At 43.1% G+C, this 22511-nt stretch overlaps 1 protein-coding gene across 7 annotated transcripts in view; it reads right to left on the bottom strand.

Annotated features, from left to right (window-relative positions):
* Positions 1-22511, bottom strand: part of PCDH1 (protocadherin 1) — a 154536-nt gene that overhangs the window by 50297 nt on the left and 81728 nt on the right. Inside the window, exon 5 of one of the 7 annotated variants that reach the window (XM_039484800.1) lies at positions 20599-21240. The exons of the other annotated variants lie outside the window; for them this stretch is intronic. Within the exon in view, the coding sequence (XP_039340734.1) occupies positions 21191-21240 (50 nt within the window). The 3' untranslated portion in view covers positions 20599-21190. Of the gene's footprint in view, positions 1-20598; positions 21241-22511 lie in introns of those variants that run through there. 7 annotated transcript variants of the gene reach the window in all.

Raw genomic sequence — 22511 nt, 5'->3', positions numbered from 1 at the left:
GGTGCCTGGTGGGCAGATACTGAATGCCTCTCCAAGGTGACTGAATAGGAATGCCTAAAGTATAATCTAGAAAATGGGGGGAAAGCCCACAGATTCCAAAAAGGTAACTGGACAGGTGTAGGCCCCAAGTGACCTCCTGGCCACTCACTTGACGGTACTCCTGCAGAAGGGTCCCTTGCAGGGTAGTAGTGCTTCGATGGGGACTAGAGAGAGTGGCTCCAAGGTTGGGAAATATAGGACCAAACCTCTGATTCATAGGAGGACGGCTCTCCTTCCGGTAGCCATGGAGGTGCTGCTGCCAATGGTGCCAGTGACAGAGGCCAAGTCGCACATTCCAGCATAGCAAGCATTGCAGGCTTCCCCCCTCAGTGGTACCAAAGAACAAGCCATCTGAGGCAAATGGAGCTGACATGGTACTGGGCACTACAGTGATGTTGCTGGAGCCCCTGTGGCTGGTTGTACCAAGAGTACCGACTCCTGCACTGTTGGTGATACTGGCACTGAAAGTGACAAGAGATCATTGGTACTGACCACACTTTAGGCATTTGAGGCTGCCAGAAATTTCTTGTGGAAGGTGCTCCCTCAGGGTCTGGACTTGACAGTACCTGCCTTGATGCCAGAGTCATTGCTGCTGGTTTCTGCGGTGCTGGAGAAGAGGGAGTGCTTGGACTTCATCTGCATTAACCCCATGCCTAGCAGACTTTGATGCCACAGATCTTCTTTTGGTGGGCTGCTTGGAGGTCTTATGACTCTTCCCAGGCAATCGGAAGGGTGAGCCATGTTGGAACTCAGGCAAAGTAGAAGACAAACTCCTAATCGATGCAACATACTGATTGACCTGGGTCTGACAGAAGTCTCAAGCCTGCCTCAACAAGTAAAAAATGTAGCCTGACTTCACGGTCCTATTTTATGAAAGGGTTAAAGTCACTGCAGAGCTGGCACCATATAAAGGGGTCAAATTAAATGTATACCCCCAAATTAAAAATCACAGTAAGAAAACCAAAAAAGTGCCACCATGGCTAAACAACAAAGTTAAAGAAGTGGTTAGAGGCAAAAAGGCATCCTTTAAAATTTGGATGTTAAATCCTACTGAGGAAAATAGAAAGGAACATAAAGTCTGGCAAGTCAAGCGTAAAAGTGTAATTAGGCCGGCCAAAAAAGATTTTGAAGAGCAATTAGCCAAAGACTTAAAAATTAACAGCAAAATATATTTTAAGGACATCAGAAGCAGGAAGCCTGACATACCATCAGTGGGGCCACTGGACGATTGAGGTGCTAAAGGAGCTCTCAAGGAAGATAATGCCATTGCAGAGAAGCTAAAAGAATTCCTTGCATTGGTCTTCACTGCAAAGGATGTGAGGGAGGTTCCCACACCTGAGCCATTCCTTTTAGGAATCGCCAACAGAATGTTGGGAATCATTAGGAAAGGGATAGATAATGAGACAGAAAATATCATATTTCCTCTATATAAATCCATGGTACACCCACATCTTGAATACTGCGTGCAGATCTGGTCGCCCCATCTCAAAAAAGATATATTGGAATTGGAAAAGATACAGAAAAGGGAAAAAAATGATTCGGGGTATGAGGAGAGATGAATACTCCAAAGGTAATAACAAAATGTTTTTTAAGTACATCAGAAGCAGGAAGCCTGCTAAACAACCAGTGGGGCCCCTTGACTATGAAAATACAAAAGGAGCGCTTAAAGATGATAAAGTCATTGCGGAGAAACTAAATGGATTCTTTGCTTCAGTCTTCACGGCTGAGGATGTTAGGGAGATTCCCAAACCTGAGCTGGCTTTTGTAGGTGACAAATCTGAGGAACTGTCACAGATTGAAGTGTCACTAGAGGAGGTTTTGGAATTAATTGATAAACTCAACATTAACAAGTCACCGGGACCAGATGGCATTCACCCAAGAGTTCTGAAAGAACTCAAATGTGAAGTTGCGGAACTATTAACTAAGGTTTGTAACCTGTCCTTTAAATCGGCTTCGGTACCCAATGACTGGAAGTTAGCTAATGTAACGCCAATATTTAAAAAGGGCTCTAGGGGTGATCCCGGCAATTACAGACCGGTAAGTCTAACGTCGGTACCGGGCAAATTAGTTGAAACAATAGTAAAGAATAAAATTGTCAGACACATAGAAAAACATAAACTCTTGAGCAATAGTCAACATGGTTTCTGTAAAGGGAAATCGTGTCTTACTAATCTATTAGAGTTCTTTGAAGGGGTCAACAAACATGTGGACAAGGGGGATCCGGTGGACATAGTGTACTTAGATTTCCAGAAAGCCTTTGACAAGGTCCCTCACCAAAGGCTCTTACATAAATTAAGCTGTCATGGGATAAAAGGAAAGGTCCTTTCATGGATTGAGAACTGGTTAAAGGACAGGGAACAAAGGGTAGGAATTAATGGTAAATTCTCAGAATGGAGAGGGGTAACTAGTGGTGTTCCCCAGGGTCAGTCCTGGGACCAATCCTATTCAATTTATTCATAAATGATCTGGAGAAAGGGGTAAACAGTGAGGTGGCAAAGTTTGCAGATGATACTAAACTACTCAAGATAGTTAAGACCAAAGCAGATTGTGAAGAACTTCAAAAAGATCTCACAAAACTAAGTGATTGGGCAACAAAATGGCAAATGAAATTTAATGTGGATAAATGTAAAGTAATGCACATTGGAAAAAATAACCCCAACTATACATACAACATGATGGGGGCTAATTTAGCTACAACGAGTCAGGAAAAAGATCTTGGAGTTATCGTGGATAGTTCTCTAAAGATGTCCACGCAGTGTGCAGAGGTGGTCAAAAAAGCAAACAGGATGTTAGGAATCATTAAAAAGGGGATAGGGAATAAGACTGAGAATATATTATTGCCCTTATATAAATCCATGGTACGCCCACATCTCGAATACTGTGTACAGATGTGGTCTCCTCACCTCAAAAAAGATATTCTAGCACTAGAAAAGGTTCAGAAAAGAGCAACTAAAATGATTAGGGGTTTAGAGAGGGTCCCATATGAGGAAAGATTAAAGAGGCTAGGACTCTTCAGTTTGGAAAAGAGAAGACTAAGGGGGGACATGATAGAGGTATATAAAATCATGAGTGGTGTTGAGAAAGTGGATAAGGAAAAGTTATTGACTTATTCCCATAATACAAGAACTAGGGGTCACCAAATGAAATTAATAGGCAGCAGGTTTAAAACAAATAAAAGGAAGTTCTTCTTCACGCAGCACACAGTCAACTTGTGGAACTCCTTACCTGAGGAGGTTGTGAAGGCTAGGACTATAACAATGTTTAAAAGGGGACTGGATAAATTCATGGTGGCTAAGTCCATAAATGGCTATTAGCCAGGATGGGTAAGAATGGTGTCCCTAGCCTCTGTTCGTCAGAGGATGGAGATGGATGGCAGGAGAGAGATCACTTGATCATTGCCTGTTAGGTTCACTCCCTCAGGGGCACCTGGCATTGGCCACTGTCGGTAGACAGATACTGGGCTAGATGGACCTTTGGTCTGACCCGGTATGGCCTTTCTTATGTTCTTATGTTCTAATAAGACTGGACTTTTCAGCTTGGAAAAAAGAGACGACTAAGGGGAGATATGATTGAGGTCTATAAAATGATGACTGGTGTGGAGAAAGTAAATAAGGAAGTGTTATTTACTCCTTCTAATAACACAAGAACTAGGGGTCACCAAATGAAATTAATAGACAGCAGGTTTAAAACAAACAATAGGAAGTATTTCTTCACACAACGCACAGTCAACCAATGGAACTCTTTGATAGATATTGTGCAGGCCAAGACCATAACAGGAATAAAAAAAAGCCTATTTAAGTTCATGGAGGATATGTTCATCAATGGCTATTGGATAGGATGGGCACGGATGGTGTTCCTAGCCTTGTTTGCCAGAAGCAGGGAATGGTCGACAGGGGATGGATCACTTGATTATTGCCTGTTCTGTTCATTCCTCTGAAGCACCTGCCATTGACCACTATCGGAAGACAGGATACTGGGCTAGATGGACCTTTGGTCTGACTCAGTATGGCCGTTCTTATGTAGGCGACAAATCTGAGGAACTGTCCCAGATTGAGGTGTCAACAGAGGAGGTTTTGGAAGAAATTGGTAAATTAAACAGTAATAAGTCACCAGGACCAGATAGTATTCACCCAGCTGAAGGAACTCAAATATGAAATTGCAGAACTACTAACTGTGGTATGTAACCTATCATTTTAATCAGCTTCTGTACCAGATAACTGGAGGCATGGGCCAGAAGGGGCCAAGGCCTTCCCAGTTTTTGAATATAGACAGGCCTGGCCCATCTACCTTTTGCCATGGGCCTGGCCCTCTGCCCCTCCTCTTCCCCTGGAAACTGGAACCCATCTGAGTAAGAGTGGTCTGGGGAGCCCAGGCAGCTGGGGGGAGCCTCTGACCCTCCACCTGCCTGGAGTGAGGGGTCAGGGGAGGGGATATGGGCCAGGGGCTTTTGTCAGGCCCCCACCCCACCCCAGGCAGGTGGAGGGGACTGGGCTCCATGGCCTGGCTTCAGCTTCTGGCTTGGCTGGGGATGAGGCCTTAGGACAGGGGTAGGCAACCTATGGCCCGAGCTGATTTTCAGTGGCACTCACACTGCCCAGGTCCTGGCCACCAGTCCGGGGGGCTCTGCATTTTAATTTAATTGTAAATGAAGCTTCTTAAACATTTTAAAAGCCTTATTTACTTTACATACAACAATAGCTTAGTTATATATTATAAACTTATAGAAAGAGACCTTCTAAAAACGTTAAAATATATTACTGGCACGCGAAACCTTAAATTAGAGTGAATAAATGAAGATTCAGCACACCACTTCTGAAAGGTTGCCGATCCCTTCCTTAGGAGGAAGAGGAGGGAGGGGGTGAGACCACAGAGTGGGTGGGGCCTCGGGGTCCCCACACTTTTAGGCAGAATCAGAGGATAGCTAATGTGAAGCCAATTTTTAAAAAGGCTCCAGAGGCAATCCTGGCAATTACAGGCTGGTAAGCCTAACTTCAGTAGCAGGCAAATTGGTTGAAACTATAGTAAAGAACAGAAGTATCAGACACACATATAAAAACAATTTGTTGGGGAAGACTCAACACAGCTTTTGTATAGGGAAATCACGCCTCACTGATCTGTTAGAATTCCTTGATGGGGGTCAACAAACATACGGAAAAGCACGATCTAATGGATACAGTGTAGCTGGACTTTCGGAGAGCTTTTGACAAGGTCCCTTTCCAAATGCTCATAAGCAAATTAAGCTGTCATGGGATAAGAGGGAAGGTCATCTCATGGATCAGTAACTGGTTAAAAGATAGGAAACACAGGGTAGGAATAAATGGTCAGTTTTCAGAATGAAGCGAGGTAAATACTGGTGTCTGTACTGAGACTATTGCTTTTCAATATGTTCATAAAAGCAGTAAACAGTGAGGTGGCAAAATTTGTAACGATACAACATTATTCAAGATAGTTAAGCAAAGTAGTCCAAACCTTTTATACTGCTTGGATTCTCAGGGGCAAGGACTGATAAGCATAAGCAAATGATCTCTGTGCTTGGGACTAGATTAGCTGTAAAGGACATATAAAGCTTGCTTATTATAGTAGCTTCTCTTACTTTTTGAAACTTAAGACTGGAACTCGTGTATATATATATGTTTACCTGCTTTAACCTTGTAAATAACTCTATTTCCTTTGGCAACTAGTTAATAAATATTTAGACAGTTTATTATAGGATTAGCTACAAGATTTATCTTGGTTTGAGATCTAAAGATGCAATTAACCTGAGGTATGTAACTGGGAGTAGCCTGAATATTGCTGTGATCCTTGGTGTAAGGGACTATCTATCACAAAGGTAAGCTTACCTGGGTGGCAAGATAGACCAGAGTACCTGATTGGACTCCATGTTAAGGCTGTTAAAAGTGCTGGAGGCATTTACACTTGATAACTGCATGGTGAAATCTAAGGGCATGTCTACACTACAAGTTTAAATTGACCTATGTTAGGTTGACTGATAGCCACTGCAGTTAATTACTGCAGTGGTTCACATCCACATCCTTCTGTTGGTGATGTGCATCCTCACCGGAGCACTTCTACTGACTTACAAGGGGCAGTGTTGGAGGGCTAAAAGCCTGGGCTCTCAGCTCCTTGCAGCTCCCTACCCACCACCAGGAACACGACTCCTGTCGGGAGAGAGGCAGTGTCCAGTGCTCCCTCTTTGGGCAGGCCCAGTAATTCCATATCAACAACATGTAGCCACATACCAGGACTGCTAACACCCACAAACCACAACACATAGCCACATGTTGCCATGAGCGGGGTTACTAATACCCATGCACTATGACACAGCCATGCACCACCTCACCAGGGCCACTAACACCCACCTGACCTGATGCACAGACATGCACCACTCACACAGGCCAGTTAACTCATGTTGACTGCCACACACCACCTCATGCAGGCCCGCTAAGAACCATTCACAGTGATATGAATCCTCATGCCATTCTAAGGTGATGAGAGTTATTCTGAAGTTGGGAGACGGTTGGGAGATGTCCAGGTAATCTCCACGCCGGAATTTAACATTGAGAGGGAAGAAAACAAAGTAAGAAAGGATACAGCCATGGGTTGGAGAATGGAAATAAGGAGGAAGGGTAGCATAGATACCAGTCTAATAGGTGATACTGGTGGTAGAATGTCTGTGCCTAACTGGGTAAAGAATGTTAGTGAAGCCAAACGGCAAAAATTAAGATGTTTGTACACTAATGCGAGGAGCCTAGGCAACAAAATGGAGGAACTAGAGCTACTGGTGCAGGAAATGAAACCGGATATTATAGGGATAACAGAAAAATGGTGGAATAGTAGTCATGACTGGAGTACGGGTATTGAAGGCTATGTGCTGTTTAGGAAAGGCAGAAATAAAGGCAAAGGTGGTGGAGTAGCATTGTATATCAATGATGAGGTTAACTGTAAAGAAATAAGAAGTGATGGAATGGATAAGACAGAGTCTGTCTGGGCAAAAATCACACTGGGAAAGAAAGCTACTAGAGCCTCCCCTGAGATAGTGCTTGGGGTGTGCTACAGACCGCTGGGATTTGATTTGGATATGGATAGAGATGTTTTTAATGAAGTAAACACTAATGAGAATTGTATGATCATGGGAGACTTTAACTGCCCAGATATAGACTACAGGACAAGTGCTAGTAATAATAATAGGGCTCAGATTTTTCTGGATGTGATAGCTGATGGATTTCTTCACCAAGTAGTTGAAGAACCAACAAGAGGGGATGCCATTTTAGATTTGTTTTTGGTGAGTAGTGAGGACCTCATAGAAGAAATGGTTGTAGGGGACAATCTTGGTTCGAGTCGTCATGAGCTAATTCAGTTCAAACTAGATGGAAGGATAAACAAATATAGAGCTGGGACTAGGGGGGTTGATTTTAAAAGGGCTAACTTTAAAAAATTAAGGAAATTAGTTAGGGAAGTGGATTGGACTGAAGAACTTGTGGATCTAAAGGCGGAGGAGGCCTGGAATTACTTCAAGTCAAGGTTGCAGAAACTATCAGAAGCCTGCATCCTAAGAAAGGGGAAAAAATTCATAGACAGGAGTTGTAGACCAAGCTGGATGAGCAAGCATCTCAGAGAGGTGATTAAGAAAAAGCAGAAAGCCTACAAGGAGTGGAAGATGGGAGTGATCAGCAAGGAAAGCTACCTTATTGACGTCAAAACATATAGGGATAAAGTGAGAAAGGCCAAAAGCCATGTAGAGTTGGACCTTGCAAAGGGAATTAAAACCAATAGTATAAGGTTCTATAGCCGTATAAATAAGAGAAAACAAAGAAAGAAGAAGTAGGCCTGCTAAACACTGAGGATGGAGTGGAGGTTAAGGATAATCTAGGCATGGCCCAATATCTAAACAAATACTTTGCCTCAGTCTTCAATGAGGCTAATGAGGAGCTTAGGGATAATGGTAGGATGACAAATGGGAATGAGGATATGGAGGTAGATATTATCACATCCGAGGTAGAAGCCAAACTCGAACAGTTTAATGGGATGAAATCGGAGGGCCCAAATAATCTTCATCCAAGAATATAAAAGGAACTGGCACATGAAATTGCAAGCCCATTAGCAAGAATTTTTAATGAATCAGTAAACTCAGGGGTTGTACCGTATGACTGGAGAATTGCTAACATAGAAGAAAGGAAAAAAAAAGTGATCCGAGTAACTACAGGCCTGTTAGTTTGACATCTGTAGTATGTAAGGTCTTGGAAAAAACTTTGAAGGAGAAAGTAGTTAAGGACATTGAGGTCAATGGTAATTGGGACAAAATACAACATGGTTTTACAAAAGGTAGATCATGCCAAACCAACCTGATCTCCTTCTTTGAGAAGGTAACAGATTTATTAGACAAGGGAAATGCAGTAGATCTAATTTACCTCGATTTCAGTAAGGCATTTGATACGGTTCCACATGGGGAATTATTAGTTAAATTGGAAAAGATGGGGATCAATATGAAAATTGAAAGATGGAAAAGGAACTGGTTAAAGGGGAGACTACAACGGGTCGTACTGAAAGGTGAACTGTCAGGCTGGAAGGAGGTTACTAGAGGAGTTCCTCAGGGATCGGTTTTGGGACCAATCTTATTTAATCTTTTTATTACTCACCTTGGCACAAAAAGTGGGAATGTGCTAATAAAGTCTGCGGATGACACAAAGCTGGGAGGTATTGCTAACACAGAGAAGGACTGGGATATCATACAGGAAGATCTGGATGACCTTGTAAACTGGAGTAATAGTAATAGGATGAAATTTAATAGGGAAAAGTGCAAGGTTATGCATTTAGGGATTAATATCAAGAATTTTGGTTATAAATTGGGGACACATCAGTTGGAAGTAACAGAGGAGGAGAAGGACCTCAGAGTATTGGTTGATCACAGGATGACTATAAGCCACCAATGTGATATGGCCGTTAAAAAAGCTAATGTGGTTTTAGGATGCATCAGGTGAGGAATTTCCAGTAAAGATAAGGAGGTGTTAATACCGTTATACAAGGCACTGGTAAAACCTCATCTGGAATATTGTGTGCAGTTCTGGTCTCCCATGTTTAAGAAGGATGAATTCAAACTGGAACAGGTACAGAGAAGGGCTACTAGGATGATCCGAGGAATGGAAAACCTGTCTTATGAAAGGAGACTCAAAGAGCTTGGCTTCTTTAGCCTAACCAAAAGAAGTCTGAGGGGGGATATGATTGCTCTTTATAAAGATATCAGAGGGATAAATATCAGGGAGGGAGAGGAATTATTTAAGCTTAGTACCAATGTGGACACAAGAACAAATGGATATAAACTGGACACTAGGAAGTTTAGACTTGAAATTAGACAAAGGTTTCTAACCATCAGAGGAGTGAAGTTCTGGAACAGCCTTCCAAGGGGAGTAGTGGGGGCAAAAGACATATCTGGCTTCAAGACTAAGCTTGATAAGTTTATGGAGGGGATGGTATGATGGGATAGCCTAATTTTGGCAATTAATTTGGCAATTGATCTTTCATTATTAGCAGGTAAATATGCCCAGTGGTCTGTGATGGGATGTTAGATGGGTTGGGATCTGAGTTACTACAGAGAATTCTTTCCTGGGTGCTGGCTGGTGAGTCTTGCCCACGTGCTCAGGGTTTAACTGATCGCCATATTTGGGGTCGGGAAGGAATTTTCCTCCAGGGCAGATTGGCAGAGACCCTGGAGGTTTTTCGCCTTCCTCTGCAGCGTGGGGCATGGGTCACTTTCTGGAGGATTCTCTGCAGCTTGAGGTCTTTAAACCACGATTTGAATACTTCAATAACTCAGACATAGGTTAGGGGTTTGTTGCAGGAGTGGGTTGGTGAGATTCTGTGGCCTGGGTTGTGCAGGAAGTCAGACTGGATGATCATATGGTCCCTTCTGACTTTAAAGTCTATGAGTCTATGAAGTTGCACTTTACCTGGGAGTGGATATAAGGGAATTAATGTATAGAAGTGGGGTTTACACACTTGTGGTTCCCTTTTAGGTGGTGGGAATAGAACAATTCTATCAATTGTGTTCTTGTGAGTTAAAAGGATGGTTGTGACAATCTCAGAATCATGAACTCATGGGTTCCAGTTTGATTTTATAAACTCTCTGTATGTTTATATGCTTATGTTTGACTTTTACTGTATCCTTGTATCATTCCTCTTGTGTGAAGGGGAGGGGAACTTGCACCTGGGGATCTGCCACTGAATGGGACAGTTCATAAAGACCATCAACAGTTGAATAACTTTGCTGTAGCAGAACAATAAGCTGCCTAACACCCAGAGGAACCCATTTTTCCAAGCAGGTTGGTAGCCAAGCAATGCATCAGGGCCATTTGGTCATCTGGCAAAGGGGACTACAACTTAATTTAAAAAAAAAAAAAAAAGCCTCCACCCAGCAAGAGAAAGGGGAGAAGACCAGGACCATAAGCTGACAAGACTCAGCAAGAGGAGAAAAAGAAGAGGAAGAATCCTGAACAACCTGAAAACACACAGACCAAATCCCAAAGGCCTTTTGGAGTGAAGAAACTAAGACAGGGATTTGGGTACAGGATATTTGTATATCTCTTGTGCTATCTAAGAGTTAAGTGTGTATGTATTTAGAAATTCCTTTGCAGTGTTTCTGTGTTACTTGCTTATACTTCATGTAGTCCCCAAAGAGGGAAGCAGTACGCTGGAAGACTGGCAGCTTCAGTTGTCCTCTGAGAGCATGCACTAGCTCTTGGGGAATCTAAGGAGAGCCAGCACTAGTTTCAGGCCCTAGGCAATTGGTGTATGAGGTCGGCACCTGGAATATGTTCCTGGAGGCCCATAGCCAGATTGACAGTGCCTACACTCTGCCCAACCCCAGAAATAGAGCTGGGAAAATAGTGGATTTTTCAATTCACAGGCAATTCTACAAAATTAAAAGAAAAAAAAGATTTGTTTTGGATCAAACTGAAAACAAAAATTTTCAAAATTTTCAGTAAATCTAAACATTTTGAGTGATATTGAAATTAAACATTTCAATTGCATCAGTTTTGTAAGGATGCAGGGACTAAAACCTAGATCTGCAGAGCCTGGGATGGCTGATATTCCCAGTATATCAGCAGAAGGCCCTGCAGAGGCACAGCCGGGAAGTGCTGTGGAGAATAAGCATTGCAGCAAGTACCATCCACAAGACGCAGAGTAACAGTTCCCTGCAGTCCTCTGATTGGCCAAGTGCCCCTACTTAATCCGGGTGTTGGCCCAGGAAGTTGTTTAAGCAACCACATAGACCGTGGCCTGCTACAATGCTGGACTTTGCCTTGTCTCCTGAGCTCTGGTCTCTGACTCCAGGCTGACTTTGATGACCCTGATTCCTGCCTCTTGATTCTAACCTGGTACTATCTCTGGTCTCTGATCCCAGCCTGACTCTGACTCTGACTCTTGTTTATGAAACCTGGCCTTGTGATTCCCATAACTCTGGCCCGGGAACTCCCATCCCTGGTGGGAAGACCTCAGTCCAGCTGTGACTGCTAGGCAAGACTGCCTATGCCTCGGGTCTCTTACAAGCTCAAAATTTTTCATTTCTAATTTGGGCACTTTAACAAAAGCAAAGAAGGACGATTAACAAAATGGCCACACAACAAGGAAGAAGTTTTTCACATCTGTGTCCCATGTGAATACCCTAACCACTAGGTTAAGTCATTCTCATACTGATGCCCTGGTCCATTGAGTATTTGTGACTCTAAGAACCCCTCAATGCCACCTGGCAAGGGTTCAATGTTTTATAACAGCAGCTCCCATCTGAACGGACGAACTCACTACACCTAGCACACTGCTTTCATAGTATTTATCTATAAAGAATGTCATGGGAGATCTAAAGTGAAAGCCAGGATCATACTGGTTATTAATACTATTGTGATGTCTTTGTACTGACACTATGTGTATATACTAGAAAATATGTTTTAAAGTCTGAATCAAAGCAGGGTTGATAAACAGGTTTCTGCCCAAGGATGTATATTTTCCTGTTTGTCTCGGTCACATATAAATTAAGCATTGTAGGCCAACCCAATGGAAGCTCTGTGTGCATATAAAGTCCACATGAGGATGTGAAGTCAACATACCCGGAAATAGGTCCTTGGGGAGCGGGGGGTCACCCTTATTCTAGGGGCAAACAGTGAATTTTGGAGTGGGGGATATAAGAAGAAGGCACACTGAGGAAGCAAAAAGAACAGTGTTTTTTGCATTCATGAAAGGGGGATCCCAGCCAGGTTCGTTGGAGATGCTGAGAGATTGCTTTAGGTGAGACGAACTACTTCAGAAAAGGGTTTAGCTAGTTAAAGGTAAGTTTAGGCTCTATGAATCTTTGTTTTATGTGTAACCATTTTTGTTTCCATTATGCTTATGCACTATGTCTTAAATCTTAGCTTTTGATAATAACCTTATGATTGTTTTCACTATAAATATATCTCAGTGCATTGTAATATTCAAACTGTGTGTACACTGTTCTTTTGAGGACAGCAACCTGGTAATTTCTATGAATATCTAGTGTTTAAGGGCTGGGCACTGCAGGGAATGCTCTCAGGACTCGAGGGTCAGTATGTGCCTGTCACTAACCTGTACAGAGACAGCAAGGTCTGTGGAGGCCTGGAAGACACCGCTTGTGTTGTCAGAGGCTGTTGGTTTCAGGCAGGCCCTGCTCACAGAATCTGGCAAGAACAGGGCTTATATTGCAAAACCACACATTCCTATGAGGTGCTAGCAAGGAGCACTCACACAGACACATTCCAGAAGGGTGGTAAGAACATAACATAAGAACATAAGAACATAAGAAAGGCCGTACTGGGTCAGACCAAAGGTCCATCTAGCCCAGTATCTGTCTACCGACAGTGGCCAATGCCAGGTGCCCCTGAGGGAGTGAACCTAACAGGCAATGATCAAGTGATCTCTCTCCTGCCATCCATCTCCATCCTCTGACGAACAGAGGCTAGGGACACCATTCTCACCCATCCTGGCTAATAGCCATTTATGGACTTAGCCACCATGAATTTATCCAGTCCCCTTTTAAACATTGTTATAGTCCTAGCCTTCACAACCTCCTCAGGTAAGGAGTTCCACAAGTTGACTGTGCGCTGCGTGAAGAAGAACTTCCTTTTATTTGTTTTAAACCTGCTGCCTATTAATTTCATTTGGTGACCCCTAGTTCTTGTATTATGGGAATAAGTAAATAACTTTTCCTTATCCACTTTCTCAACATCACTCATGATTTTATATACCTCTATCATGTCCCCCCTTAGTCTTCTCTTTTCCAAACTGAAGAGTCCTAGCCTCTTTAATCTTTCCTCATATGGGACCCTCTCTAAACCCCTAATCATTTTAGTTGCTCTTTTCTGAACCTTTTCTAGTGCTAGAATATCTTTTTTGAGGTGAGGAGACCACATCTGTACACAGTATTCGAGATGTGGGCGTACCATGGATTTATATAAGGGCAATAATATATTCTCAGTCTTATTCTCTATCCCCTTTTTAATGACTCCTAACATCCTGTTTGCTTTTTTGACCGCCTCTGCACACTGTGTGGATATCTTCAGAGAACTATCCACGATGACGCCAAGATCTTTTTCCTGACTCGTTGTAGCTAAATTAGCCCCCATCATGTTGTATGTATAGTTGGGGTTATTTTTTCCAATGTGCATTACTTTACATTTATCCACATTAAATTTCATTTGCCATTTTGTTGCCCAATCACTTAGTTTTGTGAGATCTTTTTGAAGTTCTTCACAATCTGCTTTGGTCTTAACTATCTTGAGTAGTTTAGTATCATCTGCAAATTTTGCCACCTCACTGTTTACCCCTTTCTCCAGATCATTTATGAATAAATTGAATAGGATTGGTCCTAGGACTGACCCTTGGGGAACACCACTAGTTACCCCTCTCCATTCTGAGAATTTACCATTAATTCCTACCCTTTGTTCCCTGACCTTTAACCAGTTCTCAATCCATGAAAGGACCTTTCCTTTTATCCCATGACAGCTTAATTTACGTAAGAACCTTTGGTGAGGGACCTTGTCAAAGGCTTTCTGGAAATCTAAGTACACTATGTCCACCGGATCCCTCTTGTCCACATGTTTGTTGACCCCTTCAAAGAACTCTAATAGATTAGTAAGACATGATTTCCCTTTACAGAAACCATGTTGACTATTGCTCAAGAGTTTATGTTTTTCTATGTGTCTGACAATTTTATTCTTTACTATTGTTTCAACTAATTTGCCTGGTACCGATGTTAGACTTACCGGTCTGTAATTGCCGGGATCACCCCTAGAGCCCTTTTTAAATATTGGCGTTACATTAGCTAACTTCCAGTCATTGGGTACCGAAGCCAATTTAAAGGACAGGTTACAAACCTTAGTTAATAGTTCCGCAACTTCACACTACACCTCTACCTCGATATAACGCTGTCCTCGGGAGCCAAAAAAACTTACCATGTTATAGGTGAAACCGTGTTATATCGAACTTGCTTTGATCTGCCGGAGTGCGCAGCCCCGTCCCCCCGGAGCGCTGCTTTACCACATCATATCAGAATTCGTGTTATATCGAGTCACGTTTATCGGGGTAGAGGTTACTAGAACATCTCAATGCCTACACATTCCCTAAAGATAACAGGAACATGCTGACCCCTCCTAAAGATAAGGTCAAGATGACAGTGGATCAGGAAGGTCATGGATAAAAATGTTCTGACTGAATTAACATGTACAAGATAATGGGTGGTAATAACCCACCTCAGGGGGCAGTAACTAACCACGTCAGAGAGGCAACATGTAGCATGTTTGTACTGATATACAAAATGAAGCCTCAAAGGGAGTGTTTCTGTCTGGCCTAGGAAAGACCTGCCATTCACTGAGCTGGTCCATTGTCACGGGCATACATGTTTTAGGGTACCTGTAACCATTGAGCTGGGGCATTAGCACCATACTTCACTGGCAATAAAACTGAGCGGGTGCCTTCGCTACTAAACCAAGTATTATGATTTTATTGGGCAGTTCCATCAGAACCTGCTGTATGGGTTATCTGGCCAAAGCCAGTGCAGCATGCAGAAAGAATACATGCATGCAGTCCAACACCTGACAACACAGGTGACCCAAGTTCATGTTCCTACTCCAATAATTATTTAAACAAAGTGGAACAGCTTCAACAGGGGAGACAGAAAAGTTCCCAGAACTGGATGTCCCATAGCCAAGTGGCTAGGCTATTCTCCTATAATGTGGTAGATCCATGTTCAAATACCTTTTCCCCAAATCAGGCGGAAGAGGGAATTGAATCCAGGTCTCCCACATACTATCTGAGTGCCCTAGCCTGTAGGCTAAAAGTCACAGTAAGTGTGACAGCAGCACTATGTCCTGCTGCTGTTGCCATTTTGAGACTCCAGCCCTAGGAGTGGTGCTGAAGAGTAAGGAGTTTCTAGAACCTACACCACCCTCCCAATTGAAGGGACGGGTTCCAGACAAGGGTGTTGTGTCCCACTAAGCTGTGTTCCCACCAGGCTGTGGCAGGGCAGTGACAGGCAGTGTGGTTAAGATTTGGGCCTAACATATTTGAGACCTGGCCCAATTCCTAAGTGTATCTGAAGTGACCTTGTATAACCTCTGTATTAATTTGATTGTAAAGTAGCACATCCTTAAATGCCTCAGGGTCAGTACAACTGAGATTGGAACTCAGCCTCCTAGCTCAAGGAACAGCCTCCTAGGCTACAGGTGTTTTTGATAGAAATATCTCTATTTTTCTCTCTGTACATGCTGTACCAGCTCCAAATGGAAATGTCTGCAAATGTTTTCCTATGCAGACAATACCTGTTTAACATAACCCTTGAGTCTTTCCAGCGCTGTAGCCTCTCATTGGTTCTTTGACTAAAGAGTTCCATCCCCTCAAAGGGCAGGTCCTGATGGTGGCTTGCACCTCTTTAGATATTCTGGATGCTAGCATTCAAGAAGCCCATCTCATAGTGACAGTGACAGCCACCAACTTCTCAACTGCATCAGATGCATCCATGGGTGCCTGTAGTGCCATTCTCATGAACATTTGGCCTTCTTTTAAGATTTCTTTTCACTCCTTCTTGTGCTCCTGTGGGATTTTTGACAAGAAGGGAGTGACTATCTCCCAGGTGAGGAAGTTGTATTTCACAAATAAGACCTAGTAGTCTCCCCCATACCTGAAGTGAGGCTAAGGAGGACACTTTGCCCCCAAACTTGTCTAATTTATTTGGGTGTCTTTGTCCTTAGGAGCACCTTTTGAAGACCTGGATTTCTCCTGGACTGCAGACACTACTAAGACTCTGGGTTTGGGGGGACTTAAACATGTTCAAAGTCCTTTGGTGGCACCCGATATCTTTTCTACAACTGTTTAGAGTGGAAGGAAGAGCGGCTGGGGTGTGCCAGAGTCCCTTGGCTGGCTCCAGTATGCCTTCATTGACGGGAAGGGCAATCCTGGCTGGAGTAGTTGAGTTGAGAATATCCAACAACTTGTGGAACGTCTCTTGTTTGACTGTTGTTTTGATGTTCATGGTCTCTGCATTGTCATACAGAAGATCCTGGAAGGCTTTCAAGTCATCAGCCGCTGGGGTAGGGACTGGTGTTACTGCCTCATCAGGCAATGAAGATGACTCCCTTGGGTGGAGATGGGGTGGCTGCTGACCTTCTGTTAACTCCATCAGGTCTGGCCAATTAAGTTGTTGAATAGCAGGATCTCCTCCTCTTTCTGGATGCATTAGAGGGCTATCAAGTCAGGAACAAATGGCATAATGGTCCTCAGTAAGGCTAGTATGGCCAATGTGGAATGCAACAGAGGTCTGGCTCAGTAGAGGCTGGCCAGCTCAGTGCCAATCCCATCTTGCTTGAGGCAGAGCTTTTGAGAAAGGACTTCTGTACTGTCCTTGGAATCAGTCTCTGAAGGCAGAAGAGAGGCATCTTTGATGCCAGGGAGAAGGAGTAAATTGGCAAGGATGAGTAGCCCTCTTTGGACAGTGGTGCCATCAGGCGATGTGTCCTTTGCATTAGATACATTGCCAATCACTGCTTAGAGGCAGGGAAGGTAGTGGCCTCTGCAGGGATATATCTCTGGTCTGTAATCATAGAATATCAGGGTTGGAAGGGACCTCAGGAGATCATCTAGTCCAATCCCCTGCTTAAAGCAGGACCAATCCCCAACTAAATCCCCAAATGGCCCCTCAAGGATTGAAATCACAATCCTGGGTTTAGCAGGCCAATGCTCAAACCACTGAGCATTTTCTATTTCTTTTTAAATATGGAACATTCAAATTAAAGAAAATAGGGGATAAGAAGGGTGAGGGTAGATTCTCTTAGTTACGCTAGTCAAGAAAAGGATGATTTTGAAGGTCAGTATAATCATAGAGATGTAAGGCTAGAAAGGATTTAGAGAGGTTATTTAGTATTCCCCCCCCCCCCCCGCTGTGGAATGATTAAGTACACCTAGACCAACCCCAGCATGTGTTTGACTAATCTATTCATAAAAACCTTCAATGATGGAGATTTCGCAACCTCTCTAGGTAACCTGTTCCAGTACTTAACTATCGTTATAGTTAGAAAGTTTTCCTAATATTCAATCTAAATCTCTAAAATGGGGATAATAATATTTCCCTATCTCAAAGGGGAGTTGTGAAGCTAAACTCATTAACGTTTGTGAAGCGCACATACTACTATGATATGTGCTATGGAAAACACATTAGACAATTGTTAATTATGTATTCAGTGCAGGGTTTGGATAGTGTGCATTAAATAAGGCAGGAGGTCCTCACAACAAATGAAGATGATAAATGTTAAACAGTTGACTCAGTACTGCATATTAAATAAGGCAGACTTCCTATGGAAAAAATAGCAAGTGATGAGGTAATGAACGCTATATCATAATGCATAGGGACAACCTTAAATTTGGCATTTCCTGAGCTTTGAGTGCTTGGCTTCACAATCTTAATAATGTTAATAATATTCTTTGTGTGTGTAATATTATTATAGTTCTGACTTACCCTAGTGACCATTGGTTTTTATTCATAGATTCCATGGCCAAAAGGTAACATGACCACCATGACCCTTGATAAATTGTTCCAGTGGTTAATTACTCTCACCATTAAAAATGTATGCCAGTCTGAATTTGTCTAGCTTCATCTTCCAGCCATTGGATTGTGTTATACTTTCTCTGCTAGACTGAAGAGACTGTTATTTAATATTTGTTCCCCGTGTAGATACTTATAGACTGTAATCAAGTCCCCTTTAACCTTCTCTTTCTTAAGCTACATAGATTGAGCTCTTTGAGTCTATTACTATAAAGCATGTTTTTCAATCCTTTATTCATAGATTCCAAGGCCAGAAGGGACCACTGGGATCATCTGGTCTGACCTCCTGCATAACACAGATCAGAGAACTGTCCCAATTTAATCATTGTCCAGATTCTTCTCTGTACCCTCTCCAATTTATCAACTTCCTTCTTGAACTGTGGACACCAGAACTGGACATAGTATTCCAGCAGCAGTCTCAACAATGTGTCAAATACGGAGGTAAAATAACCTCTCCTTTCCTACTTGAGATTCCCTTGTTATTGGATCCAAGGATTGCATTAGCCCTTTTTGCCACAGGGTCGCATTGAGAGCTCATGGTCTGTTGATTATCCCCCTTTTGTGCCCCCCCCCGATCTTTTCCAGAGACACTGCTTCCCAATGTAGAGTCCCCCATCCTGTAAGAATGGCCTATATTCTTTGTTCCTAGATGTTTGCACTTACATATAGCCATATTAAAATGCATATTGTTTGCTTGCTCCCAGCTTAACAAGCAACCCAGATCACTCTATATCATTGACCTATCTTCTTCATTATTTACTTCTCCCTAATTGTTCTGTAACCTGCAAACTTTATCAGTGATGACTAAGGCTACGATTGTGTAATGGAGGTTGCAGAGTTCACGGAATTTGTGACTTCCAGCGACCTCCGTGATATACGGGGCCCCCCGCAGCTGACCAGCCTTCATGTAGTGTGAAAAACTGCTATCTGACTGAATTTGCTATTTAGAGTGTCCCGAGCATGCTCACACAAACTGAGCATGCTCAGTAACATCTGCTGACGCCAGCAGCAGGGGACCCCTGCAGCAGCCCAGCCTCTGCGGGCCATAGGGGACCCTCCTGCAGCTGCCCAGCAGCTGTGCACAGTGGGATCCCCTGCAACTGACTGGCCATTGCTGCTGGTGGGGACTCCCAAGCTGCCCAGCTGCTGCTGGCAGCAGAGGGACCCCAGAGCTGCTCAGCGGATGCTGGCAGCGGCCTCCCCCCACCCCCACCCGCAGTTCCCAGACCTGCAGGCATCAGGGGGAGCCCCCCCAGCTCCAGCCCCACAGGGCAGCAAGGGGACCCCCTCCCCAACTCCCAGCCACTGAGCAATGGGGTCCCTGCAGTTCCCAGCCGCTGCAGGTGGGGGGCAGGCTGCTGGACCCTCCTTCCTCCCCATTTTGTCAGTGATGTTTTTACTAAAAGTCAGGGACAGGTCACGGCTTCCGTGATTTTTTGTTTATTGCCCATGACCTGTCCCTGACTTTTACTAAAGATATCCATGACATAATTGTCACCTTAATGATGACTTTATGTTTTCCTCCAGGTCATTAATAAAAATGTTAAATAGTGTAGGACCAAGAACCCTGTGAGAACCCATTGAATGATTATTCCCCAATTATAATCGCATTTGAGAACAATCAGTTAGCCAGTTTTTAACCCATTTAATGTGTGCACATGTTAATGTTATATCTTTCTAGTTTTTTAATTAAAATGACATGCCATGCTAAGTCAAATGTCTTACAGAAGTCTAAGTATATGACATCAACACTATTACCTTTATCAACCAAGCTTGTAATCTCATCAAAAAAGATATCCAGTTAGTTTGACAAGATCCATTTTCCATAAACCCATGTTGATTGACATTGATTATATTACCATCCTTTATTTCTTTATTAATCTAGTCCCATATCAACCATTCTATTATCTTTGCTGGGATGGATGTCAGACTGACAGACCTATAATTACTCAGGCCATCCCATTTAGCCTTTTTAAATATTGGCACAACAATTAGCGTTCTTTCAGTCCTTAGAAACTTCCCTGATGTTCTAAGCCTTATTTAAAATCAACATTAATGTTACAGAAAGCTCACCAACCAGCTCTTTTAAAACCCTTGGATGAAAGTTATCTGGACCTGCTGATTTAAAAATGTCTAACTTTAGTAGTTGCTTTTTAACATCCTCCTGAGACACTAGTGGAATGGAAAGAGTTATCATATGATTTGACTACATCATGTGTTTTCTTCCCAAATACAGAACAGAAATATTAATAGAACATCTGCCTTTTCTGCATTATTATTGATAATTTTACCATTTCCATCTAGTAATGGACCAATACCATTGTTAGGATTCTTTTTGTTACTAATAAGCTTCTTTTTATTATCTTTAACTCTGCTAACCATAGATTTCTCCTTGTGTCCATTTGTTTCCCTTATCAATTTTCTTCAATTCCTAGCTTCTGATTTATATTCATTACTATCAACATCCCCTTTCCATTTGTTTGAAATATTTAATTTTTTATTGCTGCCTTTTCTTCTCCTCTAATCCCTGAGTAGTTTTTTAACCAATTCAGCATTCTTCCTCAATTGTGAGATTGTGGCTTTTTGGGCATGAAGTAAAGTGTTCTTAAGCAATTCCCAGCCTTTCCTTACCAGAGCAAATCTTCAATATAATGGAAACAGATGTCTTCAGAGTGAGCAAGGCAGCCTTACAGGTGAGTAATGCAGGGGTCCCCAGCTCAGTATTTCACACTCTACCAGATGATAGCACTGCAGAGTTCTGGATAGGAAGTAGGGGACATTCTGGTCAGGTACTAAAGGTATCAACCAATTGGGTTACCAGGTAAGATGGCACATGTCAATGCCAAGATACTGTAGAGATCTCCCTCAACAACCGACTAAATCTTTTTGGAAAGGCTCATGCAGCCTTTGCAACTCAGAACTTCGTTGTAACTTGCACAGTGGGAGGTGTCCAATAAGGAAGGATCCAAAAGTGTCTGTGGTAACCAAATAAGTGATGACTTACAGAAGAAAAGACACAGCTACCATGCACTTTGCCTTCCAGCAGAAGAGATATCAAAAGATGATCATCCGCCCATCAGATCTCTTAGGCTTTGAACAGTCTCCTGGGGAAAATGGTGAAGACCCATCATTTTGAACATTTATTACTAGACTAGATAAAACTCTATAAAATGTACAATAGGGTGCAGTCCTGCACCTGCCACAGATGGTGGGATGTGTGGGACCTAATAATAGTGTTTCTCCAGCATTAACTTCACATTCTATGGGCAAGAATAGCCTATGCTTCCAAGATCTCAGAAACAAAACTAGATTTCCCTGTATGGCCCTTGTTTAGTTGGCACTGTTAGAAGACAAGCTGGAGAAACTGAATCATCATAGAAACTCAGGGTTGGAAGGGACCTCAGGAGGTCATCTAGTCCAACCCCCTGCTCAAAGCAGGACCAAACCCAACTAAATCATCCCAGCCAGGGCTTTGTCAAGCCTGACCTTAAAAACCTCTAAGGAAGGAGATTCCACCACCTCCCTAGGTAACCCATTCCAGTTCTTCACCACCCTACTAGTGAAAAAGTTTTCCCTAATGTCCAACTTAAACCTCCCCCTCTGCAACTTGAGACCATTACTCCTTGTTTTGTCATCTTCTACCACTGAGAACAGTCTAGATCCATCCTCTTTGGAACCCCCTTTCAGGTAGTTGAAAGCAGCTATCAAATCCCGCCTCATTCTTCTCTTCTGCAGACTAAACAATCCCAGTTCCCTCAGCCTCTCCTCATAAGTCATGTGCTCCAGCCCCCTAATCATTTTTGTGGCCCTCCGCTGGACTCTCTCCAATTTGTCCACATCCTTCTTGTAGTGTGGGACCCAAAACTGGACACAGTACTCCAAATGAGGCCTCACCAGTGCTGAATAGAGGGGAATGATCACATCCCTCGATCTGCTGGAAATGCTCCTACTTATACAACCCAAAATGCCATTAGCCTTCTTGGCAACAAGGGCACACTGTTGACTCATATTCAGCTTTTCGTCCACCGTAACCCCTAGGTCCTTTTCTGCAGAACTGCTGCCCAGCCATTCGGTCTCTAGTCTGTAGCAGTGCATGGGATTCTTCCGTCCTAAGTGCAGGACTCTGCACTTGTCCTTGTTGAACCTCATCATATTTCTTTTGGCCCAATCCTCTAATTTGTCTAGGTCCCTCTGTAGCCTAGCCCTACCCTCCAGCGTATCAACCACTCCTCCCAGTTTCGTGTCATCTGCAAACTTGCTAAGGGTGCAGTCCACACCATCCTCCAGATCGTTAATGAAGATATTGAACAAAACCGGCCCCAGCACCGACCCTTGGGGCACTCCACTTGATACCGGCTGCCAACTAGACATGGAA

This window comes from Mauremys reevesii, linkage group 8, assembly GCF_016161935.1.
Source record: "Mauremys reevesii isolate NIE-2019 linkage group 8, ASM1616193v1, whole genome shotgun sequence".
Taxonomy (NCBI): domain Eukaryota; kingdom Metazoa; phylum Chordata; order Testudines; family Geoemydidae; genus Mauremys; species Mauremys reevesii.
Note: the sequence above shows the minus strand (reverse complement) of the source record. Positions and strands in the feature narration are given on the sequence as shown.